This window comes from Trachypithecus francoisi, unplaced genomic scaffold (assembly GCF_009764315.1).
Source record: "Trachypithecus francoisi isolate TF-2019V2 unplaced genomic scaffold, Tfra_2.0 Lachesis_group10, whole genome shotgun sequence".
Lineage (NCBI taxonomy): Eukaryota > Metazoa > Chordata > Mammalia > Primates > Cercopithecidae > Trachypithecus > Trachypithecus francoisi.
Window position 1 is genome coordinate 11,232,478 of NW_022681455.1, and position 15,926 is coordinate 11,248,403.

A 15,926-nucleotide genomic window follows, 5' to 3' on the forward strand; every position below is an offset into this window, starting at 1 on the left:
ACTTACCCACCCTCCTCCCAACCCCATGCCCCTTGACACACAGATACACACACACTCACATTCCTTTTTGCTGCTTTGTAGTCACTCACTTACCCCTTTTGTAGGCGGGATGTCATATACCCCTTGAGGTTTTATCTCTCCCACTGGAACTGAAAACACAGGGCCTTTCACTGATGAGGGAGGGATGTCGTATACCTGGAGAGAAACCCATTAGTTAGCTAGAATGGAAATGTCTTATACTTGTCATTTTTTATGCTCCTAAGCACTTAATTATGCATTTATTTACCAGGTTGTGGACAAGCTTGATCTTTAGCAGTGATCTATGTTATAACAAATTGATTACCTTTTTTTTTCTTTATACATTTTGTGGTTTTTAACTTAGACTGAATATAAAAATGATTTTGGCCAGGCACGGTGGCTCACACCTGTAATCCCAGCACTTTGGGAGGCTGAGGGGAGCAGATCATGAGGTCAAGAGATCGAGACCATCCTGGCCAACATGGTAAAACCCCATCTCTACTAAAAATACAAAAATTAGCTGGGTGTGGTGGCTCGCGCACCCATAGTCCCAGCTACTCGGGAGGCTGAGACAGGAGAATTGCTTGAACCCCGGAGGCGGAGGTTGCAGTGAGTCAAGATCGTGCCACTGTACTCCAGCTTCATGACAGAACGAGACTCTGTCTCAAAACAAAACAAAACAAGAAAAAAAAAAAAAAGATGATCTTATGTGAAATATCTACACTGCCTGTACTTTAAAGTGTGTAGTTTAAATTTTCTACTTTCTGGCTGGGCGCGGTGGCTCACGCCTGTAATCCCAGTACTTTGGAAGGCTGAGGTGGGCAGAACACTTGCGGTCAGGAGTTCAAAACCAGCCTGGCCAACATGGTGAAACCCTGTCTCTATAAAAATACAAAAACTAGTCAGCTATGGTGGTGTGTGCACCTGTAGTCCCAGCTACTCGAGAGGCTGAGGCAGGGGCAGGAGAATTGCTTGAGGCTGGGTGATGGAGGTTGCAGTGAGCTGAGATCGAGCCACTACACTCCAGCCTGAGCAACAAAGTAAGACTTTGTCTTAAAAAAAAAATTCTACTTTCTGAAGTAAAACTGTAGAACATAAGCTCTCTTGGGTGAAATACTAGGATTTCCTGATAAAGCAAATCCAGAAAACATAATTTAAATAGCATTGGCAAAGGGGCTACTGGATAGAAAACCTAAATAAAGCTTTATATGACATATACATACATAATTTGTGAACTCCCTTTTCTCTACAGCCCTGGAGGAACACTACCCTTAGAAGCTCTTCTCCTCTTGTGACCTTGTTCTGGTACGCACCCCTTGAGTGGTATGGGAAGGAGGGATATCGTAGACGTCCTTTTGGTATCTGGATGGGTACTCGTATACGTAGCCATGGCCTGTCCTTACGGGGGTTATCACCTGTGGGAGAGAAGACACAAAGTTGTAAATTTCCAAGCCTGAGTCATTGAATCTCCTTGCCTCCTAACCAAGTACTCATCCCCCAACTCTCCCTCATAAAAAGATAGAAAGAAACTGAAGAAAGAAGACACAACAGGAAGGAGACAAGTAGACACCAGGTCAGTAAACTTTTTTCTTTTTTTTGAGATGGAATTTTGCTCTTGCTGCCCAGGCTGGAGTGCAGTGGCATGATCTCAGCTCACTGCAACCTCTGCCTCCCTGGTTCAAGTGATTTTCCTGCTTCAGCCTCCTGAGTAGTTGAGATTACAGGTGTGCGCCAACACGCTCAGCTAATTTTTTTGTATTTTTAGTAGAGACAGGGTTTCACCATGTTGGTCAGGCTGGTCTCGAACTCCTGACCTCAGGTGATCTGCCCACCTCGGCCTCCCAAAGTGCAGGGATTATAGGTGTGAGCCACTGCGTCTGGCCCAGGTTAGTAAAATTTTAAATCCCCCTTGAATCTCAATGAGAAACATATCCCTAAAATATCTCTATCACCCTTCCTTGTGATCATCTCAGAGTTCATCAGATAGAGTTGATGCACTGTAAGCATATTTCTAAAATATACTTTAAGGGATACTTGCGTGTAGCTTATGAAAGTCCTACAGGAGCATTTTGCATGTTAAGTACAGCATACTGAAATTTGCTTTAAGGTTCTAAAACGATTTGTAAAATGAATAATGCAAATAGAGTTCAGCCACTTAAAATTCCTCTCATGCCTTCCTCAGTATGCTTCTTCATTGGACATTATTATGATGACTGTAACTGTAATTCCACGGCTCACCAGAGTACTTTTACAAAGCCAATGCTCAAACTGTGCTATCCTTAGAAACCTCTGGGAGCTTTCAATCTAACTTATCAAACAAACAAAATACTGAGCCAGGGAGGCACCGGGAACAGAGTTCAGATCTCCTGACCTCTGGTCTCTAATCATTTTCCCATTTCCACCAGGAAAGAAAACATCCCCAACAGTACCTACGTCAAGGGATGTCAGAAGTCAAATAGCGTTCATCACGATGCTGGCATCTGGAACCAGTGCCAACAAAATGAATCTTACCTAACAGCCTCCTGTTTTTCGTATCTACATACTTCATTGGTGTGCTAAGCACCAGCAAAAAATTATTTGAACTTAACTCATTTTGAAACATAAGTAATCCTCCAAGGGCTTCTAAATGCTCAGGGTCTTGTTTCTGCCTAACCCCCACCCCTCAAGTCATTAACAGTGCCCGTGTCAAGCATTGCCCACGACATCTTTGAGGAGACCAGACATTGCAAATTAGGAAGAGTTGGTTGTTCCCTAAGAAACCATCAACTTGTTATCCTTTCTCTGAAGTGAAAACTCTGGCGTCAGGCTGCCTACAAAACTATGTGAAAAATGCTCCACGACCGTCTTATGCTGAAATGGGTGGAACTCAGCCAAATGCACCAATGCCCTTCTCCCCAGGGGCTCTAAAAATGCCTGAGTTCAATTTGGCTTTAAATCCCTACTGCTTACAACTGATTATTTCTTGCAGTGAAGGTAAAGGAGATTAGTATGCACTCAAAATTTCCATTAAGTCTCTCCACTGTCTTGGGTTTAAAAAAGGAACCTATTGCTTTGAGGTCTGTTGGCATGGACCTCATGGAGCATACAGAACCACTTTATAGAGTGGCCACTGTATTGTGCATAGCAAACTTTCCTTTTTAAAGCAGGATGCCCTTTGCTAAAGAAAAACACACTGTGTTCCTAATGCCCTTATATGATTGTTTTTTTTTTTTTTTTTTTACTCACTATTGTCCAGGAGAGAAATGAAGATTTCCCCTTAGTCTATTTCATCAACCCCTCTCCTTAGAGGACTGTTTTGGCTTTATCATAGCACCTGCTCATAGTGCAGCTTTTTTCAGCTTAAAAGTTTCCAAGAGTGGATTTTATCCAAGGTTGCCAACTTAGCAATAATGCTAATGGAAAACCAAGGCTGGTTATGCTGAAGTCCAACTTAACTGTTCCTCTTTTGTTTAAAAAACAGAAGGGGGCATGTCGGGCGCAGTGGCTCATGCCTGTAATCCCAGCATTTTGGGAGGCTGAGGCAGGAGAATCACTTGAATCCGAGAGGCGGAGGTTGCAGTGAGCTGAGATCGCACCACTGCACTCCAGACCTGGGCAAAAAGAGTGAAACTCCATCTCAATAAACAAACAAACATGCCAGGTGCGCTGGCTCACACCTGTAATCCCAGCACTTTGGGAGGCCAAGGCGCATGGATCACGAAGTCAGGAGATTGAGACCATCCTGGCTAACACAGTGAAACCCCATCTCTACTAAAAATACACAAAATTACCCGGGCGTGGTGGCGGGCGCCTGTAGGGGAGGCTGAGGCAGGAGAATGGCATGAACTTGGGAGGTGGAGCTTGCAGTAAGCCAAGATTGCGCCACTGCACTCCAGCCTGGGCGACAGAGAGAGACTGTCTCAAAACAAAACAAACAAACAAACAAACAAAAAACCCAGAAGGGGGCTGGGAGCTAGAGTGGGTGGCATTGGTGTCTGAAAATAGCACTAGGTGACATATAAACACATAGCACGATCTCAGAAAAGGAAGGCAGGGTCACCACCAAAGTGCTTCCTTGCCTTTGTGGATCCTCCCTGGCAGAGAGCGCTAATGCTTCCCGGTATTTAACATTTCACTTCCTGACAAATGTCACAGAACCCCAACTTGCTCTCTCTTTCTCATTTAGAGGATGCCTGTGGTCATCTGGTTTTTTAAAACTCTGCATTCCAAACCAGTCATTTTCCTTGTTTATGCATTCAAAGAAACAGATGGTGAAAACCACAGGGGGAAAAGCCAACTAGATACAGCAGCCCCTGCCCCCCTCCAGCCTTCCTGACATTACCATCTAATTCACGTTGGTCCACAAATGGCATTTAAATGGGACCAGCGTTTTGCATCTGGTCAGGCAAGGCCAGTGCAGCAATCCGCATTGTGACGTATGGAAGATCAGGGAGCTGGAAGTAGTCTACTTTTGGACATTCTCTGCCTCGACCTGTTGCTTAGGTCACTTTCATGCCAATTGTGTGTTCTCTCCTCAGAGGAAAAGTGCTGACTGAGCTGTACCTTACAAAGTCTCCAGTTTTGTGGTTCATTAAGGCTTTTTCTTGCTGCTTGACTTAAGTACACAAAAACCTTCCTACGATCTCTCCTCATTCCACCTCCCAGAACTGCCGAACTTCAGTCTAAGAGGCACGCCAAGGTCTGGTTAAGGGGACCTCAAGTTTGGAAGAATTCTCCTAGGCATTTGTTCGGTGAGGCATTAAAGGAATTGCTACACAAAGGGCATTTTTAAACTAATTTTCTCAATGAAATCAAGTCAGGTTTTCATTTCCTTTCCCCCTCTGTTTGCTTTTTTTTTTTTCTACATTCCTTTCATTCTATGTATTTATTTATAGTTACAAAGGCTTAGCCTTTGGAATTACCAAACTGACCTCTTAATTCATTAGTGTTGCCAGGAAGGGGGCTAAATTGTGAGGTCTCCTGGGGCTCTATGACCCAAAGCTACTGCAACTACTTTAGTGATTACTCGGCACAGGATTTGCACTTTCCATATGTGGATTTTCTGTCCCTAGGAGGAATTCAACCTTTCTCAGATATTAGTATGCCATTCTCAGTAACTAACGGGAGGGTCCAAGACAGAGACTTTGAGAAGAGCTATGAAGTCAAGAAGGGCAGATTGCAGACATTTAGAAAAGGAAGAATCCATTTAATACATCTCCAAGTCTGGGTCCCGGCAGGATAGGATCAAAAGCCCAAAGACTGGCGTTATGTTAGTTTTCTAATTAATCTGCTTACATAAAAACAAGAAAACAAACTCGGATTGCCCTGCCCCACACTTTGATGGTGTTTGATCCACACTGTTTTGAGTCTCAGATCCTGGCGGCATGAGTTTTTGGAGATGCTTTTGACACTTGCATGCCTCATAACTTTGAAAGCCATGTGTGCTGAAATTTTAAAGAAGAGGGTCTGTGTTTGGGTAGCAGAGAGAGATAGGGTGGTCTGAGAACCAACATGATGACAGTCAGCAAGCTGGATGAGAGGCCCTTAAGGGTTCTTTCTGATGTTTCTGCATCTGTGTTCCCTGAGCTGGTACCTATAGCAGAGCAAGGGTCCTATACTCATGCTCGAGGACCGAGCAAGTAGGGTGTAGGGAAGAAACAAGCCAGGCTGTGGTGCTGGGGAGACAGAACCCCCTGCTACCGAAAGGAGGATGACATTGTGCCTTGTGTTGCCAGATCTTTCATGTTTTCAGGAGAAGCCAGAATTTTGGAATTTTATGTGAAACCTGGTTTTCAAAATTGGCTTAAATTTTAAAAACAGTGTCTTGGCCAAACTAAACATGTCTTTGCCCTCTGGGCTGCCAGTCTTTGCCTTCATCTGTGTATTTTTGCCCTCCTTCCTCTTGGAAATCCTCTGAAGGCAGGGTCCCCATGCTCTGCACCAACTCCCTTCCTTGGCGAGAACTGAGCTGTCCATTTCCACAGATGCCCTGCACGCCCACACCTCTGTGTCTTCATCCATGCCATGTCCTTGTCTGAGACTCTCTTCTTTCTTTCCTCATATTCAAACTTTAATTGATTTTCAAGGCCTGGCTGAATGCCTTTCCCCCATCAAGCCCTTCTCAAACAGATAATATGTCTCTGTCCTTGGAACTCCGTGAGCCAGTGATCCATACATCTCTAATGGCACTTAATCACTTGTGGTTTGAGGGTCTCGATGCATCTCATCTCTTCTTCCAGCATTTTAAAGTCAAAGATCATTCCTTCTTCATTTAAATATAAACCACAGGGCCTAGTACAGTGTCTAGCACAGTAGATCTTGCAAAACTCTATTGAGTGATACATTAATCAACTAAAGGAAAACTGAAGGCTATTAAGCAAGATGGCATGAGGTCTGCCAGTATAGAATAAGCTTGATTTCCAGGTAAGCCAGCTCTGGGTTAAGTAGAACCCATGGGATATGGGGCAGAACGGTGCTCTATCAGCCATGTATGGTAGTGTTGGGCAAGAGAGGGAGCCAAGAAGGCAAGGGAAAGTTAGGTGAAGTTGAGAAATCAGAAACTGTAGAAGAATGCACCTCAAATTGGGTGAAGCCACTATTGGAGGGCAAGGAGGGCTGCCGGATGGTTTCCTTTTCCCCAGTTGAGCTCGTATGTGACATGAACACCTGGGTTCTTCTTAACCACAAACCAGAAACATGTGGAGGAGTGTTTTGGAAAAGAAAAACCAAAACAAACCCTGCTTTTTACCTTGACATCGGAAGGAACATACGTTTGCTTTAGTTCTGGGGATGTGTGATAGGCTCGTTCATGAGAAGCTGTGTGCCAGAGGCCATGGTCCCACTGTGTCTTTTTCTGTTGCTTATTGGAAGAATTAGGTCTGAAGAGGGAAGTGATTGACAAACAGAAGCTGGACTCAGGCAGAGCTGGATCTAAATCCCGGTTCTACCACTCACAAGCTATGAGAACCAAGGTTCCATTCTAAGCCTATTTTCTCATAAGTAAAATAGAAACTATACTTCCCTCATAGGCTCTATGAGTATTAAATGAGATCAAGTACATAAAGTACCTGGCATAAAGCCATAATAAGCCTTAGCTATTGTTATTGTAATTGTTACCTAGGCTATATAGGTTTTACCTTTCAACTTTGACTTCCAGAAATCATGAACTAGGTAATTGAATTAACCATCTTGCTGAAGACAATTTAGAAAAATGAAGAAAAGCTAGAAAAGATCTTCTTAATAGTGTCAAGAGTTAAAGGATAATAACTAGGTCAAACTTTGGGAGAAGAATTAATAGAGGTTAGACTGCTTTTCCTTGGGGGCATTTGCTGTTTTTTGCTGATCTGAAACAGGTTCCTGGGAGACTGTGCTGGGTTTTCTACAGCTTCTTTGGGTAAGGGGGAACATTGAACTATAGGGCTCACCAAAGTAGGGGCCCCAAACCACCCCCGACTTTGGGTTGGAACCCTAAGGACCGTATCCAAAATAAGGATTAACTGGAAGTAAACCCACCCTTGCACAGGCTGAAGACATCAGGGTTGCCAGAACATCTCAAAGCATGGAATCAGATGTATGCTTGCCTATGAGGCTGGCAGAAGGAAACAAAATTCTCTCTGGAGGCAGAAAACATCTTTATAGGCTTCACATTATTTCTACAAATGTATTAAAAATGCAACGTCCCACATACAATCAAAGATAAACAGGAATTCAGGGGACAAGACAAGAGGAACAAGACAAGCAACAGTCAATTCTTGCTTTCTAATGCAATAAGAATGTTATGTATATCTTAGTAATCACAGATCTCAAGGCTGTTTCCTTTCAAAATGTTTTATGATCAAATCATGGGAGAAAACATTAATCATGTTTTAATCATTCCTAAATTTAAGTCAGATAGAAAGAAATTAATCTTTAGGAATGTATAGCGCTCAAAGTGAGATCTAAGAGGCCGTGAGAATTTCAAACCGAAGCAGCAAATGGTAAGAGACAGTGGTCCTTGATGATCATCTGTAGAGTTCTTTGGGTTACTGTTTTCTGCTGTTCATATCAGTATTAGCATTATTACGGTTATCATCAGAGCAGTTCAAGATACACCAATGGGAAACCCTAGGAGAATATGCGTTTTTCCAAGTCTAGGAGATAAAGATATTTATCCAAGAGAAAGATGGCAAGGCTCCAAACTCAGGACACTTTATTAAAATGCTCATCAGATGAGATCTTTTCAGTGGAGGTTCACAAGCTGGGTTTGTTTAGAGGATTTCACCAACAAGTAGGACACTTGCCCATCTCTCTGGAATGCCTAAAAACAAAGCATTTTCTATCAAGACAACTTCTGCTCACATTGTGTCACTTGCTCAAGGTCTCAGCAAGTCTCCTTGGGGGCACTTCTTTTCTTGGGCATCCACTTCACCTCCTTAATACAGAGCTGGCTAGGTGCCTGGGATAGGGGCAGAGCAGTGGCAGCAAAGGCCATGTGGTCAGGAGCACTTCAACTTCTCAGCTGCGTGCTGCTAGCTCAATGGAGCACTAAGGGAAGTGGGAAGGGAGCAGACAGCTGTCACTCACAAAGGCCAATCCTTCTCCCCACAGCAATCCTCATATCTACGATGTTTTGCTATGTTTCCTTCTGATGCCAGCCCTGTGGGTCACCCACCTACTTATCATGACTTCTCATCGCTTCCAGCAACCCTAAGTAAGAACAAAGCAGTAAAAAAATGAAGCAGAAAAATCCTACTCTTTGAAAGGAAGAATTGGGTGGAGTGGATGAGAGACAGAGAGATGGGATGGAGAGGAGACTGGGTAAGTTCGCTAGTTGGTCATGCTCTAGTGACTTCTTATTTATACTTCTACATTATCTATCTATCTGTGTCTATCTTTGTATGCATCAAAAATTTAAAAATTATAAAAATATATACATTTTGTCATTTTAACAAGATTTTAAAAAACAATAAGAAATAGTACTTGAAAGGTTTTCTTCTAAGAGAATGATGGGACACAGACCTGTTCTAGAGTCTATGTCCCATGATTCTCTAAGTCTCTACAATCCAAAGCAACATTACAAATAGCCTGAATTGTGCAATTGTTTGCCTCCAATATAGATAATGCCTTGATTATTGGCAGTGGAGTTTACCCACGAATTTAGTAGGGCAGTAATGTGTGGAATCAGCTTCTTGTGTCCTTCCCTAAGGCCTAGTCAGAAGCTAGGTAACCCAGGAGGTGCTCAGGAAATAACAATGGGTAATTGGTGAGAAGTTAAAAAGTGTCCATGTGCCATAATGATTACAGATTTAGAACCTCACCATTCATAGTACCTATGATTCTCTGAATTTAAAAGTATGTTTTACTGATTAACAGTCATGTATTTGCACTTTTCTTGGCATATGTGCGAAGTAAAATTTGACTCCTTCCTGTCTATCTCTAATTCCTCCCCAGCCCCTGATTTATTTATATTATCTCTCTTTGTGTTTCATGAATTAACAAGAGTGTTTAGCTTTCCAAAACTGCCTGTTGGAAAGGACTTCTTTCACTTAAATGCCCTTGAAAAGCATTAACAGAGCTACCACAGTATTTATTAGACTTTATAATAACCTCTTTGTCTTAAATGAACTATTTGATCCCTTTCCTTTAAAGAAAACCCGAGGAAAAGAAACATTACCATTATCACTGCCTGCCCATAAGAACTGGGATCCAGTTTTCAGAAACTGTAAAGCTACAGAGGTTTGCCTGTTTAAAATCCGAGAGTACTAGTTGCTTTTCTATGACCAGAGGAAAAGCCAAATGTTGCCTACCCTGGATTTATTAATTCTCTGTAAATTTGTTCTGCCCAGCTTGGGTGTAGCGGTGAGCTCATTTATTTACTTGCATAGCAACAATATAATGAAACTGAGTCTGGCCTTAAAAATACACTCTCGTAAGCCGTGTCCATGGTTAACCCTTCCAAATGCTTCCCTTGTGCTCATGAAGTTTTTTTCCCATGTATTTTGGGGAGGTGATTTACTTTCTTTCAAAGTCGTTCTGACGCCTGATTTTATGCCAGAACCAAACCTTTTGCTAGCCACATCTAAATCACAGCCAGCTTCTTTCCCCAGCGAGGAAAAAGTCACAACTGGAAGCTCAGAAGTGGAGCAGTGGCGCTCTTGGGTCACTTTCATTTGACACAGCATTGGGCAGCAAACCCGCTCAATGGAAACAGTGCCCCGATTGTTAAGCCCCTAGCATGTCTCCCCTGCTGCTTTCAGGAAGCTCTTTGTGTAGCAAGTGCTAAAGCAATATTTAGTTATAGAGTGACCAAGCACCAGTGAGCAGCTAGGAGCATTTAACATGAAAGAACACGACGGGAAATGACGTCTGGGTTTCACAAGTGGTTGAGGTCTTTCTCAGAACAATGCCAAATACAAGCCTGTGACAAGCTGGATACAGCAAAGCCATTTTTTTTTTTTCTGTCTCATGGACTGAAATGTTCTTTGAATGAAAACTATGAAAAAGCACAGGTATTTTGGCTCTTCTGATGTCCAAATAAATTCAACAGGACACTGAGCACTACATCTACACTGGGAAATGGATTTTAGAGAGATGCCCGCAGACTGCCCTAATGGGAATGGGACTACGGAGAGGAGGTGAGAGATGAGAATTTGGGGATCCACATACCGATTGGTATCATTTCCTCCTAAATAGGAGAACTCTCATGGTTTCGCTGGAAGAAGAGAGGCAGTAGCTGATGAGCCCAACCACTCATGAGGCAGAACTTGGTGCCTGCTCTGAAGGTGGTTGTCGTGTCCAGAGACACCAGGCCTAAAATGTCTTCTGCAAAATCCAATAGGATTAAATAGGGGAAAATGGGCAGAAAACAATGAGTTCCAGGATGAAGTGCTTTCTTAGCTCTCGGTAACAAAACAGGGATGAGGGTGCTCCTTAGTGGGGAACTCTGGAAGTTTTTTTGGGTCCAGGACCTGGGTCTGTCAAAGACTGATTCTCACTGGCTCAGCACACTCCAGCCCCTGCCTCCTTGTGTCCCTGCCTGCTCCCGCTGTCTTTTGGCACAGCTCTGTCTTCCAAAGTGCACTGTGGTTCTGGATGGGATGGTGGGCTGGATCCTAAAGGAAGAGTGGGAAAAACCTGCAAAAACTTAAGGGTCAAGTTGAAATTTATAATCAATGCTTGAGTATCTTTTCTTTAAAAAAAAAAAAAGACTCTTGATGTCAGGCCATTTTTATTAAACTGTTAAAGTGATTCTGAGAAAGAATCAGATAAGGATATCTGCATCATAAAATTTTAGCAAAGATCATTAGAGATAATCGAGCGTCACTTGCTATTTCACAGTTGAGGGAACTCAAGTGGAGTTAGTTACTCGGGCTATTAATGACAGAGAAGTGAAGGAGATCGTTGGTTAGCTGGGCCAGCAGTGCTGCGGTATACCTTTCTCGATGCCCTGCGGCCTACACTAGCAATACATGTTAGACATTTTCCAGAAACCTACTACTTTTCTAATTTCACAAGTAAATTCTCTTTAAAAAAGGTACTTCCCTATATGACAGCCACAACTTGAAAACTGGGTAACTTGTGTTTTGGGAGGTGCCTCCACCTGGTTAAATGAAGTTACCCATTTGGAGGAATTTGAAGTCATTTGGAAAGACAGTCTTAGGCTAGGCGTGGTGGCTCATGCCTATAATCCCAGCACTTTGGGAGGCCGAGGTGGGTAGATCACGAGGTCAGGAGCTTGAAACCAGCCTGGCCAACGTGGTGAAACTTCATTTCTAATAAAAATACAAAAATTAGCCAGGCATGGTGGTGCACATCCATAGTCCCAGCTACTCGGGAGGCTAAGGCAGGAGAATCACTTGAACCCAGGAGGTGGAGGTTGTGGTGAGCCGAGATCGCGCCACTGCACTCCAGCCTGGGCAACAGAGCGAGGCTCTGTCTCAAAAAGAAAAAAAAAGAAAAAAAAAAGAAAAGAAAAGACAATCTTTCCATGTGGCAGAGAAAGCCAACATAGCAACATTCTCAGTGGTACTGGAGTCTAGACATCACCCTAGTGACCTTCTCGGGACTCCTGGATCAGCCCACTCTGAAACTGCCCACTACAGCTGGGTGGGAGGAGCTTCCATGCTCCTTAATTCAGATTCCCTCAGCATTGAGGCTACTCCCTGGACCTGAGGTGGGAGCCCTGGGCAGCAACTTTAATTCATCCTGCCAACAGGGTATGATTTAGCACCCAAATTGCTTATGAGGTGTCCAAATATGCCTTCTTCTTTAAGGGCTTGGCAACATCATCCTTCAGCCGGGATGTAAAAATCATTAGCATTGGAGTCAGACAGACGTGGGCTCAAATATCAATCCTCTCACTGGAGGCAGCAAGTTAACTTCAGCAAGTGAATTTCCTTCTCAGACCTCAGTTCCCTCCTCTGAACAGTGAATGCTTGTGAGGTGCACCTCACGAGGCTGTGGAGAGGATCAGGTGGTAGTACTTCTCTAGGATCCCTAACATGGAGCCAAGGCTCGAGCTGCCTTGGGGTCACCCCCACTCTGGTTCTAAAACTATCTTGCAAAATGAGACGGAAGCATGGGGTAATGACACCACTGAAGGCTGCACATTCAATTGATGGTGACTTTGAAAACAAAAACTCTTTCAACAAATAACTGGTTTAAGTGTGCCATGCTTTAAGAAAACCAAGTATTAAAAAAATTAATCAAATAAATCAGAGATGATTGTGGCATTGCTAAAGGCTTCTTTGCTTCAAAAAACTAATATACTGTGGGATCCCTTTAAAGAGAGGACTCCTTGGTACTCTTCAAATGTTAGTGGAGTTACATCCTATTTTTTTTTTTTTTTTGACAAGGAGTTTTGCTCTTGCTGCCCAGGCTGGTGTGCAATGGCGTGATCTCAGCTCACTGCAACCTCTGCCTCCCAGGTACAAGCGATTCTCCTGTCTCAGCCTCCCAAGTAACTCGGATTAACAGGCATGCACCACCATGCCCGGCTAATTTTTTTGTATTTAGTGGAGACGGGGTTTCATGATATTGGTCAGGCTGGTTGCGAACTCCTGACCTCAGGTGATCCACCCACCTCGGCCTTCCAAAGTGCTGGAATTACAGGCATGGGCCACCGCGCCCGGCCTACATCCGACTTTTGAAGAACACACATTGTCCTATGTGAGTGGCATTGACACACTTTAAACAGGAGCAGCACGTCTCTCTAGAAGTTATCTTGACAACGTTTAAGGCACAGCTAGTTAGAATGAAGTGCTTTTGATTGCTGACAGTTTCTAGTTCTGCATTTGCACGATGTATTCAAGCAAGTCTTTTTTTAAAGATTTGTACAACCAGGCTGGGCGCGGTGGCTCATGTCCGTAATCCCAGCACTTTGGGAGGCCGACGTGGGCAGATCACCTGAGGTCAGGAGTTTAAGACCGGCCTGACCAATATGATGAAACCCCATCTCTACTAAAAATACAAAAATTAGCTGGCGTGGTGGTGGGCACCTGTAATCCCAGTTACTCAGGAGGCTGAGACAGGAGAATCACTTGAACCCGGGAGGCAGAAATTGCAGTGAGCCGAGATTGCACCATTGCACTCCAGCCTGGACAACAAGAGTGAAACTCTGTTTCAAAAAAAGATGTGTTCAACCAATATTGTTTGTTTTATCATGAAATTAAATAAATAAATTTATTCTGTTCTCTCTCTCTCACACAAATACAGTGTTCTCCTACTTAGCCAGACGTCATATTAAAGCAGTCTCTTACCTCTTCACTCTGATAAGCACAGTCACTTAGCATGAAATCATTAAAAAAGCATGGTTAACCTCTGTTTGCTTTGGTGTGGGTTTATAAGAAGTTACTAATGCACTCTTAGAAATATGCATTATCTATAAACTTTAGAACGAAGTGCAATTGAGTTTGAAGGCTTTGGCACTGGCCAAACAAAAAGGACCTTTGTTAATTTTTAAGGAGGGGTGTTACAGTTTGCTCATTGCTTTGGCTTTGGTGACTTGTTTGAGAAAAGATACTTCTCATTTTCAAAGTGAGCTCATAAAGTCCTGCCCTTCAAGTGCTGAATGACCTCCAGTTTTGTGTAATATTAAAATATATCTTGAAACTTCAGGGGTGACATTTTAGATGGCAAGTTCAGTTCTCTGCATAGCCCTGTAAACCATGTATCGAGGCAAACAATTCATTTAAATTAGGATTATCTTTATGTAGAAACGTACAATTCTGGAACATAGTTGTATTTTATTGATTTACAAATGAAGAAACTGAAGTACCCTCTGCCCTAGAAGTATTTTTTGGGTGTGTATGTATTTTGTGTGTGTATAGGCAGGGAATAGGAGAAAGTGAGGTGAAGTCAGGGTTTAACTTTTCTGGAAGCTTTCATTTCCTCTAAACCTATTTTTTGCTTGTTGTTAGACAAGTCATGCTGCTAATATATAGCACTTAGTTGCCTAGTATCTGAGTGTCGCTCTGGGCAACCAGATTTCACAATGCCTCAAATTCCAATAAGGGAAGTCCTTGTTCCTTAGCCAACAGCTTACGGGTGTCTGCGTGTGTGTGTGTGTATGTGTATGTACGTGTATGTGTGTAATTTGTGATGACTCAGTGTCTAGGAAGGTACAAACATTGTAGCTAATCTATTTCTGTTTCTTACATTACCTTTCAGGAATGAGCCTGGAAGACCTGGCTAAAACCTTCGAATCATTTCCTGCCAACATTTGGCTGTGACCCATTTTGGAAGGTAGAAAATGGTCCTTAAAGATGATGTCATAGGATCTTGGTAAATCTCAATACTACTTGAGTTTTCCAAGTGCCACCTCAAAGCAATACTTACCCCAGTCTAGACCATCACACGCATTGCTATGTCAGACCATTCCATTTTTAAGAAGCTCTTGAGATCAGTGAAATATACAACATATTCTGGGACCATAGAGAAGGGAGAAACTGCTGGGTTGCTGGGAGGAAGCTTCATGAAGGGGATGAACCTTGGAGTGGGTTTTAAAGAACGGATAGGAGTTCACTGGGAGAATAGATGGGAAAGGCATTTTAGGTAAATCATCACATATGGAAAGGAAGTTCTGCTCCTCAGAGGAAAGAGTCAGGCCGGGCACAGTGGCTTATGCCTATTAATCCCAGCACTCTGGGAACCTGAATTGGGCATATCACTTGAGGTCAGGAGTTCAAGAACAGCCTGGCCAACGTGGCTAAACCCCGTCTCTACTAAAAGCACAAAAATTAGCCAGGCTTGGTAGCGCATGCCTGTAGTCCCAGCTACTGGGCAGGCTGAGGCATGAGAATTGCTTGAACCCGGGAACCGGAAGTTTCAGTAAGCCAAGATGGCGCCACCGCACTTCAGCCTGAGTGACAAAGCGAGACCCTGATTCAAAAAAAAAAAAAAAAAGGCTAGTTTTCCCCCTTAGGTGACCACAGAGGAGTTAACTAATCTTGTCTAAATTGGGCAAAATGCACAGAAGTTAAACTCTCAGATAAGCCCAACTTTATATCACTCATGCTTTGCCTCAAGGTACTCATTTATTGTGTATGAATAATTACGCTTACAGCACACAGGCAGTGACATTCTGAAAGGTCCTTCAGCGAGGGGAAGTGACTGTATATAATCTGACACCTCTCATACCAGATAGTAATGAGCTGGACCATGGGATTGGAGCAGCAGCGTGTGAGGGTGGATGTGTGATAAGATCAGAACCACCTTTCAGTTAATTAAAGGTTAACTCTAATTTAACACTTTGATTCTCGCTTCCACCTTGTTCGTTGGTTCACTGGGCTGCTATCTGTGGGCTGATGCTCTACCAAGTGCTCAGCCTATAAGCAGTCAGGAGGTAGCCATGGCCCCTGCATTGATGGAGCTTGTAATTTAGCCCCAAACTGATCTTCAGAAAGAGGTACAACAAATAGTTCCAGCAGTTAGAATAAAAGCGACACATCCAA

At 43.2% G+C, this 15,926-nt stretch overlaps 1 protein-coding gene across 3 annotated transcripts in view; it reads right to left on the reverse strand.

The window, feature by feature from the left end:
- NEDD9 (neural precursor cell expressed, developmentally down-regulated 9) overlaps positions 1-15,926 on the reverse strand; it is a 201,860-nt gene that overhangs the window by 8,980 nt on the left and 176,954 nt on the right. For all 3 annotated transcript variants that reach the window (XR_004438548.1, XM_033216219.1, XM_033216220.1), the window contains 2 exons: positions 1,332-1,433; positions 94-195 (listed from right to left, as the gene is read on the reverse strand). Coding sequence is in view for 2 of the 3 variants with exons in the window: in XM_033216219.1 (XP_033072110.1) it covers positions 94-195; positions 1,332-1,433 (204 nt within the window). In the remaining variant the exon portion in view is untranslated. The remainder of the gene's footprint in view (positions 1-93; positions 196-1,331; positions 1,434-15,926) is intronic.